The sequence below is a fragment of the Schistocerca nitens genome, chromosome 2 (assembly GCF_023898315.1).
Source record: "Schistocerca nitens isolate TAMUIC-IGC-003100 chromosome 2, iqSchNite1.1, whole genome shotgun sequence".
NCBI classification, from domain to species: Eukaryota; Metazoa; Arthropoda; class Insecta; order Orthoptera; family Acrididae; genus Schistocerca; species Schistocerca nitens.
This window is the reverse complement of record NC_064615.1, coordinates 745,309,031-745,333,239: the sequence shown is the minus strand read 5'-3', so window position 1 is coordinate 745,333,239 and position 24,209 is coordinate 745,309,031. Positions and strand designations below refer to the sequence as shown.

Here is a 24,209-nt window from a genome sequence, read left to right as displayed (position 1 = left end):
TGATTTAAATTTCAGTGAATACCATGAAACATCATTAACAAGACAAGGTATTTGAAAATAGCACCGCCCGACTGGTTACCACGCACAAACTGACACAATCAAGGCCATAAGGGGTTGGACGAAAGTGAATAACAATTTTTTGCCCTTAAAGCATTGAATTGCCAAAACATAAAAGCATAGTAAAACAAGAAAAGACTGGGCTCAACTCACCATGGGCATAAGCAATTATTAAAAACTAATGCAGTTAAAATTGGCTAATAAATTATTATGTCTGAGTTCAACTTGCCCATTGATGATGCATACAGGGAACTCTTTCAGGGAACACTTAATCTCCACTTCCTCAAGATTATTTAAAGTGTTGCTCTTATTTTCCCTAAGTAAGACCTGAAAATTGCTGGACAGGCTAGTGCCCATGTGCTTCCGCAGTTGTGTCTGACACACTGCCTGTTTAGTATGCAGTCCTGTGTGGATGCTTCCTGTTGAAAAGTTTTGCCAGCTAGCCTCACAAAGCGTTTATTTCTCCCTATTGAGCTATTTAGGTATGAGATGATATTTAGTACCATTATTTCCTTCATGTCTGTTGAATAACAATTTTTTGCCCTTAAAGCATTGAATTGCCAAAACATAAAAGCATAGTAAAACAAGAAAAGACTGGGCTCAACTCACCATGGGCATAAGCAATTATTAAAAACTAATGCAGTTAAAATTGGCTAATAAATTATTATGTCTGAGTTCAACTTGCCCATTGATGATGCATACAGGGAACTCTTTCAGGGAACACTTAATCTCCACTTCCTCAAGATTATTTAAAGTGTTGCTCTTATTTTCCCTAAGTAAGACCTGAAAATTGCTGGACAGGCTAGTGCCCATGTGCTTCCGCAGTTGTGTCTGACACACTGCCTGTTTAGTATGCAGTCCTGTGTGGATGCTTCCTGTTGAAAAGTTTTGCCAGCTAGCCTCACAAAGCGTTTATTTCTCCCTATTGAGCTATTTAGGTATGAGATGATATTTAGTACCATTATTTCCTTTATGTCTGTTGTGTGCTAGTCATTAAAATAGTTTTATGCTGGATACTTTTGGGGGGATGAACTACAGTTTCATATTGAATAACTGGGTCTTCAGCAATAAGTTTTCTAATCCATTTTAGGCAAGTGGAGAGCCCTTAGCTGCTTAATCTTTACATTATTCTGTGGATGATCATATGTGGCCTGCATTTTGATCACCATTTCAGCATATGCAAACTGCTAGCTCACCAGATACTGTTGATTGTAGGGAGTGGAATTTATTAGTTTTTATCTTCCTGGTAGGTCCCTTTAAGGAATTGTTTTTTATTAGCTTCCTCTTTTGTAGGTGTCACAGAAGCATTCTGTCTTTTACTTTCGACATCTGCTATTTAGCTAAAATTTGCTGACTGTGAATGCTAGGTCATCTTATTCTCTTTGTTTGATCTGAAATGATTTGATTTTGTGAGTATGTTCATTCCTTATATACTTTTTTGTTTTCGTTATGTCTTCTTGTTACTTGACATTAGTCTGTGTCTTTCAGTTTGTACAGATTGCACCTGATGATGCAGCTTAAATGTTCCTTATTAGCTTTTTACTTTTTAAAAAAAAGAAGAAAAAAGTCTTGTTCTCTACCAGTCAGCTGACCACAGTTGAAGTGTTCAAGTTGTTTTCTGGCAAATTTAATGTACTTTGTTGGTTAACTGAACTTGAAGCACTGTAAATAGAGATATAATGCACTGCACAAGACATATAATGGTGAGATTGTGAAAGAAAAAATTAGCCACTCCATTGTATTTATGGTTAGTATAGCTAATTGCAGTATAGGCTGGTGGATATAGTTTCTGAAATCTTCATAGATAATATTCACAAGTTTATTTGGGAAAATGAAATCTATGATGGACACATTCAGGGAAGGTTTCTGAACAAAGAAGTGGCCATAAATACCTGAGGACAGATGCAGTCATTTAAAATAAGATGTCAAGAGCCAAATTAGTCAAGTAGCAGTGACAAAAAAAAAAGAAATATAAGCCATGAGAATTCTACATGTTTCTCGCATGGCCAGAGCAGTGTATTGTGTTCAGTCCAGTAATTTGTCGTCACAACATCAGTCTTACCAAATTGGATCAATAGAGGAGGTAGAGAATATTCAATGAAGACCAACATATTTTATCACAGGGCTGTTTGTGTAAGTGTGAGAGGATTGTGGAGATGCTCAGTGGACTCCAGTGGAAGACACTCCTTCCAGGAGAGGCAGTATGTATTGCAAAGAGATTTACTGTTGAAATTCAATGTAAGTACAGTCAAAGAAGAATCAGTCAACAGTCTCCAACATATGTCTCATGAAATTACCCCTATAAGAAAATCAGAGAAATTAGAACTCATATGGAGGTTTATTGACATACACCATTAACGAATGGAGAAGGGAAGGGGGAAATTTATAGTGGTACCAGAAGTACCCTCCAACATACAATGTAAGGCAGTTGTGGGATGTATATGTATATTTAGATCATAACCATGATAGAAAGCAACAGAACAGGAACATTCATATTGCCAATTTTGGATTGTGAAACACTGACTTGAAACTTCCCATTTGCTAAGTCAATAATCACATAAATTTTTACAGAAATTTGGCTGAGGAACCATTGCAGTTGGTGAAGATTGCTAAATATATGTATGTGTCAAGGCCGACAGTCACATATACAAATAAATGTGAAACTCACTAGTTAAAGAACTCACTGATGATGTCACAAGAGCACCAAAACATGTTTGAGAGAAAGTAAAACAGAAGAAACTGTGTTTGTACGTTATGGGCTGAAATATTATCTGTGCTTATATACAAAATCACAGCTAGAATGGTACTATAAAGAAAGAAATGATATTTTGGAAATGGAATGCCATCACAGTAGAGCTGAGTGTTATAGAAGAAAGAATGTTTAGCGTGGAAATGTGTGCGACTGTAGTAAATGTTTTAACCTAGTGTAGGATGAGCACTTAAGTTATATGGTTGTGCGAATCCTTCAGCATTCATAGGATAGTTGTTGCTGATATAGACAATTATGTTCACAGTAGAAGAAAATCACAAGAGTGAACTGTTGCATCTTACTTTTACTCATAGAAGGGAGAGGTTGCTTCCTACCATGCAAGAGAAGAAAAATGAGTCCAGCTTGAACATTGGTGGTGACCATCATAGTTATTTACTAAGAACAATCACAAATAGGATAAAATTTTTAGTTGGATACTTATGTGGCACCAGGCTCAGCAGCAAAAGTAACTGGTAAATCCAGAGACCCTCCAATCTCTAAAAACGAATGTATCCAAGTTGTGCTAGATATTTTAATAATCCCACAATTAACTGAAAAAATTACAAATTCATAAATGGCACATGAGAAAACACTTACTCTGAATCACTTATGAAAGCTTTCTCTAACAATTTCATTGAACAGATTAGGTCGGCATCTTACCCATGACAGAAATCTGCTAAACTTGTTGGCAACAACTGTAATGTAATGTAACAAACTAAGATAACCCCTTTAAGACGAACATACAGACAAAGGCATCTGTGACCCTGACGCAGTAGTAGCAATTATTAGCACCAAGGTACAAATGTCTACTAAACAAAGCACAAAAATTGATAAATGACATTTTTTATTATATAAACACAAGGCTGCTAGCTATTTATATTTAGAAAATATACAGAGAAGGCAGCCTTGTCTTTACATACAGAGACAGAAAAAAAATCCCACTGCCAAGAAGGAGTTGTGTGAGCTAAATAAAAGTTGGTAGGCGGGTTTCTACATCTGAATTGTGGTATCTATTTATATTTCATGGCAGTTGCATAAGAGTGGCACTGATGGTGCCACTGTGAGGATGCAAATTAAGTTTTCTTTAAATAAACCCTGTTGCAGTCACGAGCACCTTTGAGACTGGACATAGTGAGTTGATGTTAGTCAAGAATGCCTTTAACACATCAAAGATACCATTATCAACAGCTCACTGAGTTTGAATGAGATCATGTAATGCTACGAGAAGCTGGATGTTCCTTCCATGATAGTGCAGAAAGACTTGGCTGGAATGTAGCCACTGTTCATGATTAGTGGCAGTGGTGGTCATTTGAAGGTATGGTTGCAAGAAGACTGGGCTCCATATGGCCATGTGCCACTACCAAGAGGGAAGATTGCTAAAAATATGTGTGTGTCAAGGCAGACAGCCACATATACAAATAAATGTGAAACTGAGTAATTAAAGAACACACTGATGATGTCAGGCTGTGGTGTATAGCACGCCATATTGCATCTGTAGCAGCAATTCAAGCACCAGTTGGCAATACAGTGACACAATGAACTGTGACAAATCGGTTCTTCAAGGAGGGCTCCAAGCCAGGCACCCTGTAGTGTGTGCAATCCACTGACCTCAAACTGTACCATTTGCGACTTCAGTGGTGTCAAGCTCATTGGAGGGCGGAGTGGAGGTTTGTTGTGTTTTCCTATGAAACCCGGCTCTGCCTTGGTGCCAGTGATAGCCATGTGTTGGTTAGGAGGAGGCTAGGTGAGCATCTGCAGCCAACGTATCTGCAGGCTAGACAAACTGGACTTCTGTTCTGGGTGTGATTTCGTATGACAGCAGAAGCACTCTTGTCGTTATCCTATGCAAATTTATATGTCAGCCTGGTGATTTGCCCTGTTTTTGCCATTCATGAACAGCATTCCAGCGAGTGCTTTCCAACAGAATAATGCTCACCAACATGCTGCTGTTGTAGTCCGACATGCTCTACTGAGTCATTCATGAACAGCATTCCAGCGAGTGTTTTCCAACAGAATAATGCTCACCAACATGCTGCTGTTGTAGTCCAACATGCTCTACAGAGTGTTGACTTGTTGCCTTGGCATGCACAGTCACCAGATCTGTATCCAGTGAAGTTTATCTGGGCTGTCATTGGATCATCTATAACCAGCATTTACCTTCCTGTATTGACTGACCAAGGACAACAGACCTGGAACTCCATTGCACAAATTGTCATCTGGCACGTGTATGACACAATGCATGCACTTTTACATGCTTGCATTCAACATTCTGGCGGTTACACCAGTTGTTAATATACAGTGATTTCACATTTGCAATAGCTTTTCTCATGCTTACATTCACCTGTGATCCTGCATCATTAGTCACTTAAATATGTTACCTATACAAATGTATTCCCAAAATTTCAGTAATCTACACGAGTTATGTTTTGGTGTTGAGACTCGATTTTCCGTCAGTATACAAATAAAAAATCATTTATCAACTATATGAGGTATGCAAGACACCTTGAATACAAAATATACAGAAAAGCCTACACTTCAGTAAAGTGGATAATTAAGAGGTTATCTCACTTTTCAGACAGTAGTTAGAATCACTTGTTTCAGCCGTTGATTTGTGACTTAAGTTCAAGCACACAGAATACCAGATTCTAGAAAAATATGTACCTATCAGAAAAATTGAAGATGATAGAGACTCTCGCTTTATATACAGACAGTATCAGGAAGATCAAACAGTCTATGTGTATACTGCTGGTCCATAGTGTCCAGTGAGCACAACATTTCAGCATTCAGGGAGGTTGCCAACATCGGGCCAGCTGCTGATGCCTGTTTGGGCACAATCCTAGTTTATGAGATTGCCCCTCTAATGACATTGTCCCAGTATTTGTAAGTTTGTGCCAAAACCCCATTTCATTCCTATTCCCTCACATGAGTCTAAGACAAACAATACTCTGTGACTGCTGACTTGTTAGGATACATTGGTTGAGTTAGCCACTGGTGTTCTCGGCTATGATCTTAGACGGTGCGCACCATTTGTCCAATACATGTCTTGCCACAGCATCGGGTATATACCAGATTTCTGCAGACTGAAGTTAACTTTGATGCTGCCCAATAATTCCCATATTTTATTAGATGGGCAAAAGGCAGTTCTTACTCGGTGTTTTTTCAGTATGCTTCTGATATTTCCTGGTAGCCCATTGGTGTATGATAGAAAGGCATGGCTGCCTCTTTCTGGTTAAGAGTTTATCTCATTTTTCAGACAGTAGTTTCTGGACCATCTCCACAGAGTTTAGAGTAGTGGGAGTGCACAGTGTGTGCTTAATCTGTCATTCTGGGTAACCATTTTGCTGGAACACAATTCTGAGATGTTCCAGTTTGCAGGGAGGACACTTGGCATCTGAGATGGTGTGCACCCTGTTTACTATGTTTTAATACCCCATTATTTTGTGCAGGGTGGTGGCAAATGTCTGCATGAAGATGTAGGCAGTATACATTTTCTTTTGGAACACACTGTGGCCCAGGATGCCTTCAGTTCTTCTTTTGGAATGGTTGTCTTTCCTCTGCCTCAGTCTCCACAGTGAATTTGATGTTAAGATGAATGGAGTTTAGATGAGTGAGGAAGTCATGGAGTTTGTCCCATCAGTGGGGCTGGATGAATGTGTCATCCATGTCGCAGAAAAAGCAAATGGATTTCCATTTGGATGACTCCAGGGCTGCTTCTTCGAAGTGCCCCGTATACAAATTAGCAACCACAGGCGAGAGTGGGCTGCCCATTGTGACTCCCTGTGTTTGTTCGTGGTATTCTCCACTCAATAGAAAATACATGGAGGTTATAACATGCCTGAAAAGATTGGAGGTTTTCCCTTCAAACTTGCAACCAGAGAGTTCAGCTGACTGTCGTAGAGGCACCCCGGTGAAAAATGAAACACCATCGGAGCTCATTGGCATATGTGAGGCATTCAGCCTAAAATTTGAGGTGTTTCAGGTATTTTGCCATAAAATATGTAGGAACCCTGATGTTGCTGACAATGGGGCATAACAAGATCCCATCTTTGTAGACCTTAGGGAGACCAAAAAGTCTTGGTGGTACAGGTCCTTGGGGTAACAATTTCTTGAGAAGCCTTCTCTGGTAAGCTGAGCTCCTGAGATGTGCTCTGGTCTTGTTTTCCACCTTCTTGTAGGAGTTGTCACCTTCTGCTGCATCTTATCAGTGTGTCTTTTTCAGCAAGTAATTCAACAGTCTGTGGGCACTCACAGGTCCTGAATGGTCGCCGATTCAGCTGGTAATATTTGTTTCAGTAGACATAGTTATCATCAGAGAACTACAATTTAAGGATATACTCCTTAAGCTGCTTAAGGCTGCAGTCACACTGCAGCCTGCTCAACTATGCAGACAATTCCCACGACTAGTGTTAACATAGGGTTAGAAATAAAGTTAAGTCCCCTCTTACAAAATTGAAATTGTTTTGCCTGTCAGCTGCATGTCAGTCAGATTGAGACAGTCCTGTGGGGGCCCTCAAGGCATGGTTTTCAGCAAGATGTAAAATTTTTTATATTTGATGTCCTGTAGCCTTCCTATATGCGGAATTGACTGCCACCAAATAACATAATCAATTCAGTCCTGCCTCCAGGAAGTAAAAGTTGGCCAATTGTAAACGTAATTTAAATAATTCTGAACTTTGCTTATGTGATTCATCATGTCGATTCAGTGGGAAGCAGGAGAATCAAGAATCAGGCAAGTTTTGCCCTGATACATGACAGGATGCATGTGAAGGTTGTTTAGGCTCCACTGCACAGAATTATCACTGGAAACCCCTTACATGTCCTCCATACAACCCCAATCTCTTGCAGTTTCCATATTTTTGGAGCCCTGAAGAAAGACATTTGTGGCCCATCAATTTGCTTTGGACAAAAAGGTGCACACCTGGGTACAGTCATGGGTCCGTAGGCAGTTGCAAACCTTCTTCCATGAAGGCATTGACCTTCTTTTCTCACAGTGGGATGAATGTACTAACAGTCAATCACTTTCAATCACTTTTAGTACAAGGAACAGTTCATGTACTTCTCTTTTCATCTGGCTCATTTTCATTTGAGTGCCTCCTATATTTGTATACAAGACACAAGCCAAAGTAGAAAGTAACAAACCAAAACTGAAATGTTGAGTCCTGTCCTCAAATGTTCCTTCACAAAGAAGAACCAAGGAATGTTGCTGTCATTCGATAGCTGTACTGGTGACAGTATTGAATGAAAAAGCATCTAGACAACATCATCTAAAAACAGTGTAACTCAGTATGAAATTTACAAATGAATTAGCTCTGCACCTGACCATAATTTGAGATAAGAGATATATTATTGTAATAATGTGGAGAAACCACAGATTATGTCCATCTACAACAACAAGAAGGAGAAGTCCCCTACAGATCTGCCTTACTGTGTCACTCAAATTTAGTTATTGGTAGATTACAGAGTTCAAACAGTATGAGCTCAGTCAAAGACAGAATGGATTTCAATTTCGCCAATCATGCAAAACTCCGCTTCCAGTCTCTTTCGTTAACCACAGAGATGTGGACAGAGGAAACTAGATTGATTTGGCTCTTCTAAACTTTCAAAAAGCTTTTCCTGTAGTACCACATGACAGCTTACAAAGAAAATATGTTTCTGCAGGATGTATAAAACAGATTTGCATTTGGATTGGAAATTTCCTACCAGACAGGTTGCTGGGTGGAAAGTCATCTATGGACACTAAAGTAATGTCTGATGTACTCCTGGAGAGTGTAATAGAACAGTAACATTTCATTTGATACAATAATAACTGAATGGTTAATTTTAGTTGCAGTCTCAGACTTTTTATAGATGTTGCAGTAATGTATGAGAAAATTCTATCAGATAAAAATTACGGTTATATTTAGTTAGATTTCACCAAATAATCAGCTGTTGTGAAGACTGATAACTTGCTCTAAAGAAAACAAGTGATATGAATGGTCCAGATTTGTTTGACTGGCTCTTCCCATGCTTCATCCATGAATTGAACTGAAAGCCAGATTGTCATGGCCCAACGCATGGGAACAAGCATTGTGAAAATGGTGAAACCAGTCAGCTTTTTGCATACTATTGTTGTGAGAGTCTGTGTAAAGTGGTTGAAGGATGATGAAACCATGAGTAAGCAACAAGGTGCTGGATGTTCTCGCCTCATAAATGTGGAGATTGGAGGCTTGCCAGCTCTGTATAGCAGAACAGCTGGTGATCTGCGACAGATCTGATGACAGAAAATAGTGCTGGTGCAGGCAAGAATGTTTTGGAACACATTGTTCAGTGCACATTGTTGAATGGGATTTCACAGCAAATGATACCTACATGTTTCCACATTGGCCCAACATCATGATCAGTTATGGCTGTAGTGGGCATGGGCTCGTCAAGATTGGACTGTGCATCATTTGAAATATGTTGCCTGGTTGAACAAATCACGTTTCTTGTTACACAATGTCAACAGTTGTGTACACATGTGCCACCTGCCAGGCTACAGCTACTGAAAACATGGACTGCACCACAGACTCAGACCAGTAGGGGCAGTATCTTGCTATGGGCTACGTTCAACTGGGCAGCTAAGGACCTGTGGTAGTAATCAAAGGCGCCATGATAGGTGTAGACCATGTGAACAGTGTTGTGGGCCACATGCATCCCTTCATGCTAGATGTCACCAACAGCGACTGCATCTTCCAACAAGATAACTGACACAAGGCCAGAATAATGCTACAGTGCCAGAATGAGATTTTCACTCTGCAGCAGAGTGTGCGCTGATATGAAACTTCCTGGCAGATTAAAACTGTGTGCCCGACCGAGACTCGAACTCGGGACCTTTGCCTTTCGCGGGCAAGTGCTCTACCAACTGAGCTACCAAAGCACGACTCACGCCCGGTACTCACAGCTTTACTCCTGCCAGTACCTCGTCTCCTACCTTCCAAACTTTACAGAAGCTCTCCTGCGAACCTTGCAGAACTAGCACTCCTGAAAGAACGGATACTGCGGAGACATGGCTTAGCCACAGCCTGGGGGATGTTTCCAGAATGAGATTTTCACTCTGCAGCGGAGTGTGCGCTGATATGAAAGGTCCCGAGTTCGAGTCTCGGTCGGGCACACAGTTTTAATCTGCCAGGAAGTTTCAATGCTACAGTGGTTTGAGGAGCGTGTTAGTGAACTTACATTGATATCTTGGCCACCAGATTCACTTGATCTGAACCTGATGGAGAACATCTGGGACACTTATCAGGCACCAGCTCTGTGCTCGTAAACTACCAACCCAAAATTCGCAGGAACTGTGTGACCTGTGCATAGACATCAGATGCAACACATCTCCAGAAACCTACTCAGAACTAGTCAAATCCATGCTGTGTAGAAGTACTGCCGTATTGCTTCCCATAGGTGGACTAATGCACTGTTAAGCAGATAGTCATAATTTTTTGGCTCAGCGAATGTGGCTGCAGAATCCATTGAATGTGGTAAGCTATAATTGACCTCTAAACTGAGAACTCAGGCATTTATAGGGGACCTATAATTTATTTACCATTTGATTTTTTGTACATGTGTATATCTTATTGTAGAGAAGATGAGCCTGAAATAACTCTATGGCCGACTTGGATCAAACACCAGCCCATTAGATTTGTACTTGTTTTAGTTGTTTTTGCAGCCCAGTGAAAAAGTGCTTCACTTTCCAAATTACAAATGCGTAAATTATTACCAAGCACAAATTAGTTTCTTGCGGATAATTAGAGACAACTTGCTGAAGAGATCAAGCACAATTTTCTGGAAACGAAAACAATTCATAAGTTCAGCTTTTGAATGTTTTTAGTAGAATACGTGTACGCCTTTTTACAATATTAGTTTATTAATTTTTGTTGCACCGTCGAGTAGTTCCAAGGAATCTTTCCTAAAACTATGAATTCTGAGGGTTAATTGTACGCAACTATGTCATTGTTCGGAAGAAAATGCACCTTTAATCATCTGTCTAATATGTATGTTTTCAAACTTTTTCTCACGGTATTAGGCCTACCAGATCGCTATTAATGGCTTCTTCTTCATAATGTTCAAACGTGTATGAGAGTGCTGAAAAATCTCTTTCATTCAGTTACTGTCTTGCTCATCTAATGTTAATGTTATTTTTAACTTGGTTACAATTTCGGTATTTTCCTCTGTACCACAGAAGTTTGTGTAGCGCTTGTGCTGTTCATTCCATGTGACGAGACCCCAAAAATGACTCACGCGATAGTAAACAAGGTTTAGTTGGCCGCTTATTACCACTTAGCTTTGCCGCTGGAAGTCCATGGTGAGTAGACTCGGGAATCCTTAACCAAATTTTATCCTTTAAGTACCAGTTATAGTTCTTGTGAGATTATAATAATATTTCTTCGGAAACGTACAAGTCATGTTTATTCAAATATGTCTTCAATAACGCGACCTTGGGAAATGTATTAATATCGATTTTTATTTTGACCTTTGCCTAATTGTGTATTAGCTAGTGACAAACTGAATTTCCCGTGGACATTGGAATTTTTTATAGATGACCAAGTGTAACGCAGGTTTCATTAGTCTTCTGAATCATTGTCAACTCTTGATCTACGGCGCGCAGTTCCCATGCTCAAGAATTTGTTTAAATATTATTATCGTACTTGTCTAAAAACCGACCTTTGGAATCCCGATGTAATAACAACACGTATAATATTATAAACGGAAAAAAATTTACCACTACTTCATAGGTGAGCGAAATTTTTCGTCGCAGTGCCCTAAAAAGATCGCTCTCTTTGCAGCCTTGCAATAACCACCATTTTGACCAACGTCATGACGAATTCGCTCTTCGTACGAATTCGTAAAGAACTACAATTGGAAGCAGATGGGTGCGACAAGAAGAACCAAAATATATTAACTAAGAGGAAAAATATTTCTCGAAGCATTGCCATTACCCTTTCTACACACACCATACAACATACCAGTTCTTGTAATAAGACTCGACTATTGTAGTGAGGCAGAACGTGTTAGAACACTGATAATGTTTGACTAGGTCCTGCTCGTACATCGTCATTTTAATAGAACATAATGTAACGCGAATTCCAAAATATACCGAACCAGGCATGCCAGTATACAAAACTCAAGAATTCAACGTCATATCACAGATTTGAACACTCGACGTTTGTTCATCTGAATTAGTTGTATCGTCACAGACCAACAAGCCCCTATCATGAAATTAACATCAACTTTGTTCCAAACAAATTACAATTTTTAATGCGGTGTGCGAAATGCAGGTGAAACAATTACGTAAATTGTACAAGCATCTATGGCGTTCCAAGAGATAGTTGTTTATTTTAACGCTGAAGTACGAATTGCAGATTGCCACGCAAATCTCCGATTGTGTTTTTCATGTATGAAACTTAAATTTGCATACAAGATGTAACACAGATTTAGCATCTCACAAAAGGGAACTTGAACGTTATTAGCCCATTCATTTCTGTAACTAGGTCTATAGATTTAAAAACAAAGTCAAATGGCAACTGGTTCCCTAACGTTTCCGAAAGTTAAAATTAACATCTATGAAGAATGGCCGAAATTATTCAGAACTGACAAGATGTGTATCAAAATGTACCAGCAATGAGTGACCCAGAATGCAAGGAGGTGGTATACATGTAGGTACAACAGTAGTTTGTGTGTGACCAGAAATGCCATAGATATGCAGTGAGATGTGTCGGGGGGGGGGGGGGGGGGGGGAGAAAAAGTGATGAGTAATTACTGCACCCTATGATGATAAGTATAGCATGTGGTAATCGCTTTCTTGCTCCAAAGATCATTTGCCCACACTATTGACTCAATGCTGAAGCACTCCAATAGGTGTAGGCCTATCTACATCTACACCCGTACTCCGCAAGCCACCTGACGGTGTGTGGCGGAGGGTACCTTGAGTACCTCTATCAGTTCTCCTTTCTATTCCAGTCTCGTATTGTTCATGGAAAGAAGGATTGTCAATATGCTTCTGTGTGGGCTCTAATCTCTCTGATTTTATCCTCATGGTCTCTTCACAAGATATACGTAGGAGGGAGCAATATACTGCTTGACTCCTCGGTGAAGTTATGTTCTCAAAACTTCAACAAAAGCCCGTACCGAGCTACTGAGCGTCTCTCCTGCACAGTCTCCCACTGGAGTTTATCTATTATCTCCGTAACGCTTTTGTGATTACTAAATGATTCTGTAACGAAGTGCGCTGCTCTCTGTTGGATCTTCTCTCTCTCTCTCTCCTATCAACCCTACCTGGTACGGATCCCACACTGGTGAGCAGTATTCAAGCAGTGGGCAAACAAGTGTACTGTAACCTACTTCCTTTGTTTTCGGATTGCATTTCCTTAGGATTCTTCCAATGAATCTCAGTCTGGCATCTGCTTTACCGACGATCAACTTATATGATCATTCCATTTTAAATCGCTCCTAATGCCTACTCCCAGATAATTTATGGAATTAACTGCTTCCAGTTGCTGACATGTTACATTGTAGCTAAATGATAGGGGATCTTTCTTTCTATGTATTCACAGCTCATTACACTTGTCTACATTGAGATTCGATTGCCATTCCCTGCACCATGTGTCAATTCACTGCAGATCCTCCTGCATTTCAGTACAATTTTCCATTGTTACAACCTCTCGAGATACCACAGCATCATCCGCAAAAGCCTCAGTGAACTTCCAATGTTATCCACAAGGACTCTGTTGATTGATGGCATATGTTGCTGGCTGAACAGGTGGATGCATTTAATTATATCAGATTCAATTTTAGAGAAAATACACACACTTCAGAGTACATTGGCCATTGACCATTATCATAATTGTACCAAGTGCCATATGTGGAGTTTTTGGATGGGTTCTTCATCGGCCAGTCCTACAGTAATGGTTGCAAAGCATTTAACACTTCCATGGTAACTGCAGCTTAGGAGCCACCATTGTAAAATTGCATGAAGGACAAATGAAAGTGTAACTGTTTGGGACACCACTGAATACATGAAGCAGTTTTGTCTCTTGTGTATGAGGACATACCAACCTGCAAGTGCAATACAAAGGATCTTTCAGCTTTTAAGTGCTGCTGTTTGGGGATTTCCACATGTCATATTGCAATAATACAATTCTCAGCTATATATGCTGAGGAATTCGTAAGCATTCTTCAAAGGAAAATAAGTACCACTGCCTCTCTGACCTGCAAGTTCAGTTGAAATATTTCTCATCAAGTATTGGCCAACACGCATGATCATCATGGCTCCCTAGCAACCATAGTTGATCCTTTTCAACTCTCATACAGATGACATACAGAGAGATTCTGCAGTTGCATACCTAGACTGTCTTTTTTTCTTCGCCACATATGTTGAAAGGTGTTGATTGTAGTGTGTGAGGCTTTGCACCATATTGAATTATCATAGATCATATACATTTAAGTGATTGTTTTTCATTTTTGTGCTATTATGTATCTAATGTGTAGTATAAAGATCAGTTCAGTTACAAGTTTTCCTGGTGTTACATTTTTCACAAATATTGTAGTCAAACAATAAATGAATGCATTTTTGTTGCAGTGTAATTCTTTGTACTATCAATCAGTTTTCCTTTACATTAGGTGCTTCTCACATCAGATGATGATACCCCAAAGCCAAAAGAACTGGTACTGCTACAAGGGAAATTGAATATATGCTATGAAAAAGAGGTACTGGAAATTAAAGAAAAGCATGCAAATGAAATTGCAGAGATAAAATCTGAATATGAAAAAGTAATCGATGAGTTGAAAGCCAACAATTTAAGAAATACTCATGAACTTAATGCCACCAAGAAGGTAACTATTAAATTCCAGTTTTTATTTTAAAAAAGACTGGGCTAATTATTAATAGTAACTTTCTTTATTTTTCAAGTGCATTATTATATGGACTCACCGTAGTTTACTGGAAAGTTTTTTCATGTAATTAAGGTACATTTTGTTTCAGGTCCAAGAAACAAGTAACATTTTGAAGAAAGATTGTGCTGATGCTTTCAGTCATGAAGTCTGTGCTGATTATCAAGCAGTAGTAAATGAAAGGTAAAATGTCACTTTGCTGAAAGTATATAGTATATTAAAATTTATATAGAAGATAGTTTGTGAGTGCACTCTCTTGCAACTGTCCCTCTTGCTGCCACTCCGTGTGATGGACTGAGCATGGAGGCACAGTGGTGAGCACGTGGGCTTACATTTGAGATGACAGTTGTACAATTCCAGATTTGTTTTCCGTAGTTTCCCAGCTCCCTTGAAACAGATGCTCAGTTGGTTTCTTTGAAAAGGACATGGCATTTCCTTCTCTAACCACCTCCCAGTTTGAGCTGGTGGACTGCCTAACCATCTCACTGCCGAGATTTAAAACCCTAATCTTCATTCTTCCTTCCAAGTAACATCTATTTTTTGCATTTTTCCCCATTGTTTCTCAGGAAACCACACTATGATTCTGCCAGTAGTGGCTACTGTCTGAAGTGAAGTGATTAGTAGTATCTATGATATCATACCTCCCTCTCACTGTTTCGTACATGTATAGTTTGCCCAACAGTTTCTGATTTCTCTGGGTGTTTATCAGTCAGAAAATCTCTCTGTATCATCTTCTGAAAGCAAAAAATACTAAGCGTAATGAATTAATTAAGAGCTACGTAGAAAATGTATTTATTTAGTTTAGGTGATGGTCTCTGAAGAGTTTGAGTTGTGATAGCCAACTGGAATATTTGTAAGTTTATCGTGGATCTCATACTTTGGATGTCATGATCCCTTTCTCAAAGCAAGGAAATAAAGATAATAACTGATGAAAAATGATAGAGGTAACAAAGGGAAATGTAAGGGAAAGTAGTGCCCGGTGACATCCCTTTCCTCATGCCTGTCATAGAGGCCTGGGGAAAATAATACAAACTCACATATTTCATTTCCAATCAGCATACATTTTCCTAAGAACAATGCATTTCATATATTGGCCCACCAATCTTTGGAAGCTGTTGGAGGATATTTTTCCCCCAACATGTTCCAAAATGGTTTAATAATGTTTAAATAAAAATTATTGAGATCAAGAACAATACCTATTCCACTGAATGAACATAGTAAAATAAAATGATTTTATCAACATTCATTGTTAAGACCCACTGAACTTGTGATATGACAGCTCTAACTTTTACACACTGATCATCATACAGGATGACAATTATTGAACTATATGAAATAAAATGTCATAACTTCTGAACAGCTTGCGTTAGAACGTTTAAACTGCACGATTGTCTGTGGGGCATGATGGGAATTAGTATGTGCATGCACGGTTTTGTTTAGCAATGAAACCCACTTTCATTTGGATGGGTTCGTCAATAAGCAAAATTGGCACATTTGGGGGGGACTGAGAATCCAGGTTTCATGATTGAGAAGTTTCTTCACCCCCAATGGTGACTGTGTGGTGTGCAATGTCCACTCATGGATTAATTGTTGCAATATTCCTTGATGGCATCGTGACTACTAAATGGTACGTGAAGGTTTAGGAATATGATTTCATCTCCATTATCCAAAGTGACCCTGATTTCAACAATATTTGGTTATACAAGAGAGAGCTCAGCCCCATCGAAACAGGAGAGTGATTTATATCCTGGAGGAGCACTTTGTGGACCGAATTCTGTCTCTGGGGTACCCAGAGGCCACTGGCATGGGCCTCGGTTGGCCACCATATTCCCGACATCTGAACACATGCGACTCATTTTTGTGGGACGATGTTAAAGACAAGTTGTCCAGTGATAACCCCAAAACCATTGCTGAGCTGAAAACAGCCTTTCAGGAGGTGATCAACAGCATTGATGTTCTGACACTTCAGTGGGTCATGCAGAATTTTGCTATTCTTCTGCGCCACATCATCACGAACGTGGGCAGGCATATCGAACATGTCATAACCTAAATCTGAATATCTGTAGTGACGTTTACATGTTGAACAAAGTCATTGTTGGCAGGAAGATAAATGGTACCACACATACAAGTTGATTACAATTTCAACTTTGAAAGACCAACATTGTTGTGCTACACGGCCACAAAATGTAACTCTTAGTGTGGTGTCAAGCCGCCATGGTCGGGAATATAAGCATCCAGATGTCACGGCATGGAGTTGTATGGGTCTTGGATGTAATCCTGTGATACTCCACCCCATTCTGCTTGCACCTGAATGCACAGCTCGCGCACAGTTTTGGGTGGACGTGCTCCATGGCACCCCACAAATTTTAAATTGGGGAGCGATCACATAGATTTACCAGTTGCGAGCCCTCTTCCACATATCGTTTGGCTGTTACAGATCCCATTAGGAGCACTAACAGTGAATGGGCGCCATACGGTAATGATCCCCACACTATCACACCAGGCTGGCATGACATGTGACAGAAGACCTCAAGCTTCTCTTCATGGCGCTCTCCACTGCAACTCTAAAGACAGAACTGTTGATCGTTGCCTCCAGGCAGAAGTGGGACATGGCACTAAAGTGACCCACATCCCGTCTGCAGGGCTCCACATCTGTCCTTGCCAACAGCAAGTGTTTCAGGTGCAATGTTATGGGGGTGTGAGTGGTAGGTGTCTTAATGCTGAGCATGCGGCAAGTCCTGCATCATACAACCACCTGTCGGTGGTACTAACACTTACGAGATGTTGCATAGATGGCAGGACAGCCCGCTGAAAACCAGCTCTATTGATGGTGGATATATTCATGTATGGTGGACAATCCATTGGTCCTTTCTCCATGTGGTGCATGTCAAATATCTAGATCCTGCATATCATGCATGTGAGCATTCCTGTATCCTTTGCCACCAACAGCGGGCATTGATGGCATCCGTATGACCAGTGTTGCACACAGTACAATGATACAACAACTCAGACTCTCGGAGCTCCTCAGTGGGGACCCTCTCGAATCTGTCTAACTGGGCAACCCACTGCCAGACATGTCTGGTCATAGTACAGATGCAGGTGATGCTCTAGGGTTGCTACCTATTGTCATACTTGCTGTCATGGCTGTTAGGGATGCTCCTGTATGTAGTGTGCGGCTTATCATGCAAAACTAATCATTAGCATCTCTGATGGTGTGCAACATACCCACCCAGTTTGAAACTGGTTGCATCCTTCTAGGTGCAGCTCTTTTGATGACGATCTGCATAGAACCTTCATTATTGTTGACAGTTGGAAGGATGCAATCAAAAGTCTTCACAGTCGCTCACTTTTAACAAAAGCAACAAACAACAATGTTGGTTGTTTTGATTAATTCAGTTCCCTTCAACAATAATTGAGCTCTTTAGCCATTTCTGTTCAGTACTATTATAGCATGTAACAATCATTGTTACTGCACTGCTTTCTCTGTAATTTATCATGAGTGTAGCTATTTTCCCATTAACTCTGTATGTTGTCATTATACTAGATAAAGTATGTCTATCTATCCTTGCTAGATTTATGTCTGTCGTTAGCTAGGAGGGCTCCAGCAGTTTGCTATAATTGGATGAGCATAAGGTCTGAGATGAGAGTAAATCATCACAACACCAAAATAGTACTGATTTACTTACGGTTTAGAACAGTTTTGATTTTATACTACCATTGTTAAGATGCTCTGTACTACTCAGTATGCTTGCTGGTGGAACCATAACCCCCCCCCCCCCAACCCCCCCCCCCCCACACACACACACACAAAACTTTCTTACAGTGACAATGAGTTGCTCAATTAAGTTATCCATTGGTAATTACCCAGCACTCTTAAACTGATAACTGAAACTGTGTTTGGCTATTGTAATTCATCACAAACCAATCATTCAGGTCTTTCCTCTACTTTTGAGGAATAAGTCATATTGTGACATTTCTTTGGTTGTCTTTGTGTGGCCTTGACTATTTGACTATGCGAGTGTTAGAGTTTTTAATGAAGTAAAAGGAAACTATTCCTTTAACATGTCTAATAAGATCACAAAAGTTCTTTGATTTATTATTGTAAATTTGTAAACACTGCCAGATATGTAACTGCATGTTGAGTCTATTTTATATAACAGAAATATTGTGGCATACTGTACAGAGTATCACTGATGTAGTAAATTCGTAGTGGTGGTTAGTTAGTAGCACATAAAGAAATGACTATGTTAGCAACTATTCTCAAAAATGAGCGCAAATAAATTTGTACAGCAGCGTTATCTGTAAACTGCACTTCTCCGTGGCATGTATGACTGAAAATATCAGATTTACCTGTGAGAAATATTGGTTGCTTAGTGTTTGATTTACAAAAACTGTTGTATATTGCATTAAAGCTGTCAGACATGTATGCCTAGCAGTTGTTAGCTTATCATACATTAAATTTCTTATATTTCTGCCGTTAGCTACAATTTATAGACATGCTAGCTGTTAATCATATACCTTTGGGTGATTTCTTGGTATATAACTGCGGATTTTCTCCCAGTGATATATCCTTTATGTGAACTGTACTTGGCACTAGAATTCAGCAGCACTTCTCAGTAACTTTCGGCCACAGTTCTGCTGCTATTGCTTAGTGACGAGATAGGGTTTTTGTATCGCACCAGATGATCGTACAATTTATGGGGTGGTCGCATAGCACTTATTTCAATAGGAGCATGTTTTAAGAAATGAAGATTTAGTAGAGTACCTGCCAGATTGTCTTTTGGAGCACTAGATGTAGATGATACATTTGTAACTTTACTCTGCTCAAATTAACATTTTTGTTTATCTTTCAGAGACAGCTTGAGAAATATGGCAGAAAAGTTGCGATTCCTAGTTGAGGAACTTGTGCAGTACTTTGGTGTATGTGAAGAGGAACTGAATATAGTGTTAGCTGAAAAACTGACATCATGGAACAAAGTAAATGAATTAAAGACTGCCAGTCCACAGGAGCAGCTACCATTTGGAGAGACAAGTCAGTTGAAAACCATTGTTGATTTCCAAAATACTAATGTATCGATGAATTCTTTGAATCACACAAGAACTTCAGAGTCTTCATATGGGTCGAATGATATCAATGTGTCTGCTGATAATAGAGTGGATTTACATGATGACGATGAAAATCCATCGTTGCCTGTGGCACACAATGTTTCCAGTGAACAACAAGTAATGCGGAAAGTTCATTTTGCGCCTAACATTTCAAGTATCATTAATATTAATGATGAGAGTAGCTTTATGCAGTTCATTGAAGAAAATAAGGATTGGTCAGTTGACATCCATACTGAGCTTTCTAACTGCTTGAGACGTTTAAGAAAAGAAGCATCAGCTTTGTTTGGTTTATCAACTACGTTGCCAGAGCACTTGAATACTGCAAACAGTAAAGCAAAGTCACTGGAAGACAAAGTAGATGTCTTACGTGATGAGCTTTCAAATGAAGCCCAAGAAAAAGAAGGCCTACTTGTGCAAATAAACGAATTGATTTTAAAAAATAAAAATTTAATGAAGGACTTAGATTTGTGTAAAATTAGAATTGGAGAACTCGAAAGAGAAAGACAGACGAAAGAAATTGTATCAGAAGGATTTGGAGAAAATGTCCATTCAGGTCTTACAAGACAGTTGGAAAACATGGCAAAACTTCAAGATAAAGGTAAGTAAAAAAAATCCATTAATCATTTAAGTATTGAAGTTCAGATAAGTATTAGTTGTGATGAAAGGTCAGAGTGAGTAAGCACAAACATTCTTGAAAGCGTTATTCTTTTTAAAGTTCTCCATGTTTTTAACTACCCATATTTATTTTGGACTCCACGTTTTCTAATCACATCCATAGGATTGATGGGTTATTGGAAAGTTCTTGATGGAATGTAAATAATGAATATTCATACAGATTTGTAACTGACATCTATAACTCCCTGACAACATGTCTAAGATCACTAACTCGTGCTTTTGCAGTGGATTGAATGCAGCCAGTTCAAATCCTATACTGAAAACAGTTTTTTCACTGTCATTTTGTTGTTAAAGTGAGAGGAGGTGATGGGGTATAGTTCCTTATTGTTGGACACTGTGCCAAAGTCCTAGGTGATATCCGAAATCTCTCTCCATTGCTTTATGGAGTGAGGGATGTGGCACTGTTGATAATGATCCATTTGCTGGCTGAAGATATTAAGCTCAGCTACTTCCTTCATGCTACTGAAGAAAAATAAACTAAGTGGCGGTACCAGATTTCACACTCTTCAATAATAACAACAGCAGCAATTGCTGCTGCTGCTGCTGCTACTACTACTACTACTACTACTACTATGACCATAACCACCATAACCACACTTAAACTTGGAAATTTTAGGTGGGATGTTAGAATTATGGTTGTGTATGATACCGGCAGAGGTCAGGCCTAAACTAATAAGTTTACATCATTGCCAACATCAGTAAACAATTGCACTGTACCAGCAGTGTGGTGGGATGTTAGAATTATGGTTGTGTATGATACCGGCAGAGGTCAGGCCTAAACTAATAAGTTTACATCATTGCCAACATCAGTAAACAATTGCACTGTACCAGCAGTGTGATTCGTGTACTCCAGCTTGCTTTATGTTTCATTGTCTTCTTTTCTTATTTTGGAATGAGTGAAGAGACTAATCGTGGTACATGACAGGATTCAAGTACAACCCTCACAACACCAGAAGGGATAAGCAACCCCAGCAACTGTTGCTTTCACAGAATATCAGAGCATAGATGTAGGCTGCTAGTCCTATGAGAGGCAGGATGGGCTTGTTCCCCCATTGTGCTCCTGACCCCATGGGTGGTCTAAGCTCTTATTTGTTTAAACTCAGGACCAACTGTCTTGTTATAGTTGTTGCACTCTTCTACTACTACTAATGCTAACAGTAATAATAATAATAATAATAATAATGTATAAAACAGAATACTGTGCTATGCACATACTTATTACTGTCGCCTGCACAAGACAGATACAATTAAGAAATACAGCATTTAAACTCCACATGTAACATTTAGTTATAAAAAGACTTAAACAGCAATGACTCACATGAGTTCACTTCACTCCTAAGACAAAGTGCTGAACCTGAGATACATTTCATACAAAGCAGTAGATGAGTGCAGTGCTTTCATTCTTATTCCTAAAAGGGAAAAAAGGACACACACATATGTACAATGCACTTATGATGAAATGGTGTAGAATTAACATATGCTTTGCTAGTGCTATCCTGAAAATAGAAACAATGACATTGAGTGGCAGATAGACACACAAACAAGTTGGAACTTGTAGATAAGTGGACACACACACACACACACACACACACACACACACACACACACACACACACACACACACACACACACACACGAGAGAGAGAGAGAGGGGGGGGGGGGGCACTACATTACCTCAGTGCAGCATCTTCACTAAATAGAATCTTGTAACAAATGGTAATGGGAAAGGGAAACACGGATTGCAAAAGATGAGATGAGAAGGTTCAAGGTAGTTGAAGGGGCCGGTCAATTCCAGTAGAGATTAAGGCCAGGAGGGTTTTGATTATGGAGGACATGATTTACAAATCCTGATCTTCCCTCCTCCTCAATCCAGAGAAAATGGAGCTGAAGCAGCGGATACAAAATGTCCCAAGAGTTGAAGCAGTTGTTAGAAGTCTTAACAGTTACGTGCTATTATAAGTTCAAGAAATCTGTGTTTTGGTGACTTATGTTTTTTAACAAGTTTTCATATACCTGTATTCCATGTCATAACTCTGTGATCTCAAAAGGCCCCTGCCCACTGTCCCCCAGCCCATTCTCTTACCCACAAAGTTGTGTTTTGCTATTGCTTTGTGTAATAGGTGATTGTGATATTTTCTTGCAGCATTTGTAGTTCATCCAGTTTATTCGATCTGTATTATGGCTTGTATTAAAAGGTGTTATGGCAGAATGTTAAAGAAGATTCCTTATTACTTTGAAAAACTCAGTGATTCAGTCCTACAGAGGGGCTGCTGTGCTCTAAAAGAGAGCAACCTTCTTTCAGCAAAGACCTTAGTATGCCTATAACTGTTGTGTGAACAATAGAGAGGCAGTGAGAGATGACTTATTTTGTTTATTTGTGCTGGTACCAATTAGTCCTGGTATTTAGTTTTGTACAGGGTATTTTGTATTTTTAATCTCTCTCAATACAAATTTGACCTAAGTTCATGTCCAGGAGACCATCTTGGAGCAGATCAGCAGTTTATTAGGTAATGCATTTACTGGCTTATGAAACATTTAAAAATCCAATTTGCCTAAAAAAAATTATAATAAACAGAAAGATTAGAACCTAAAGAAAGACATAGTTAAAACCTTTGCTGGAGCTGAAGACTGATATGCAAGGAAATGTATGATGCGTGGACGATAACAGGCTACCCCAGCTAATGTATAATTTCACATTCATATATCAGAGACCAAGAGGAAGATCAAAACTCAGGTACAAGGAGATGATTAAGCCTGACAAGCAGAAAGGGCATACCTGGGGCAGCACTGAAGAGGGGGGGGGGGGGGATTTAAGGACTATAGTTGGTGGAGAAGTCTTGTTTGTCGACCCACTGAATAAGATGGAAACTTGCAAGGGGGCTGGTGATTGGGATGATGATGATGATGTGCATGGAAAAGTTTAGAGACCTGTAACCAGCAGTAAATGTCAAGTGGCTGATTATTATTATTATTATACTTAAGTTCTGCACATTTTACTGGTGCTTGAAAAAGGGATAGGCCATTGTGTAAGTAGATATGCACCAAATTTGTTTATGGTCAGCATGCCTCTTCACATGAAAAGACCATTACACTTGAAAAGTCATAGTAAATGAATAAAATCTTGGGCTTCCAGCCATGTCAGGTGGTTAAAAATCAATGAGCTTTTGCCTGAGCTCTCCTTGGGCATTGTCAAGTGGTAAATGACTGCTGTGTTGCCATGACCTCACCATTACATGGCCCCACTGCTGGCTGTGACACCACTGGTGCCCTCTTCCTTGCCAACTGTGGTAATGCTTTCACCCTGCATTGATCACACCTGCTTCAACCCCACAATGGCCTGATGCCAGGCTGCGCTGAGCTGCAAACTGCCGTCCTTGTTGATGGTGTTTTCAGATATTTTTATTTCTATTGCTTCTTTTATGACACTATCCCAAAATCCCTTCATACTCGTAATAACAGGTTTTCGTCAGATAGAATGTGGTGTCAATTTTCTAAAGCGTGTTCTGCCATGGCAGATTTTTCAGGAAAGCTTAGGCGTAAGCACCTCTTGTGTTCCATCTGGCGTTGCACCACGGTGCATACTGTTCGGCCAATATAGTAGCAGCCGCACTAACACACCCCAGACATTCCTAATGCTAGGTCATCCTTCACAGGCCTCATGAGCTGTCATAGTTTTGCTGGGGACCTGAACACTGATAAGATGTCTCTCTTCAGGCGCTGGCTA

At 39.7% G+C, this 24,209-nt stretch overlaps 1 protein-coding gene across 1 annotated transcript in view; it reads left to right on the top strand.

Moving 5' to 3' along the window:
- LOC126236970 (golgin subfamily B member 1-like) overlaps nt 1-24,209 on the top strand; it is a 535,118-nt gene that overhangs the window by 299,449 nt on the left and 211,460 nt on the right. The window contains exons 23-25 of the mRNA XM_049946677.1: nt 14,435-14,647; nt 14,796-14,887; nt 19,558-20,408. Coding sequence (XP_049802634.1) covers nt 14,435-14,647; nt 14,796-14,887; nt 19,558-20,408 — 1,156 coding nt within the window. The remainder of the gene's footprint in view (nt 1-14,434; nt 14,648-14,795; nt 14,888-19,557; nt 20,409-24,209) is intronic.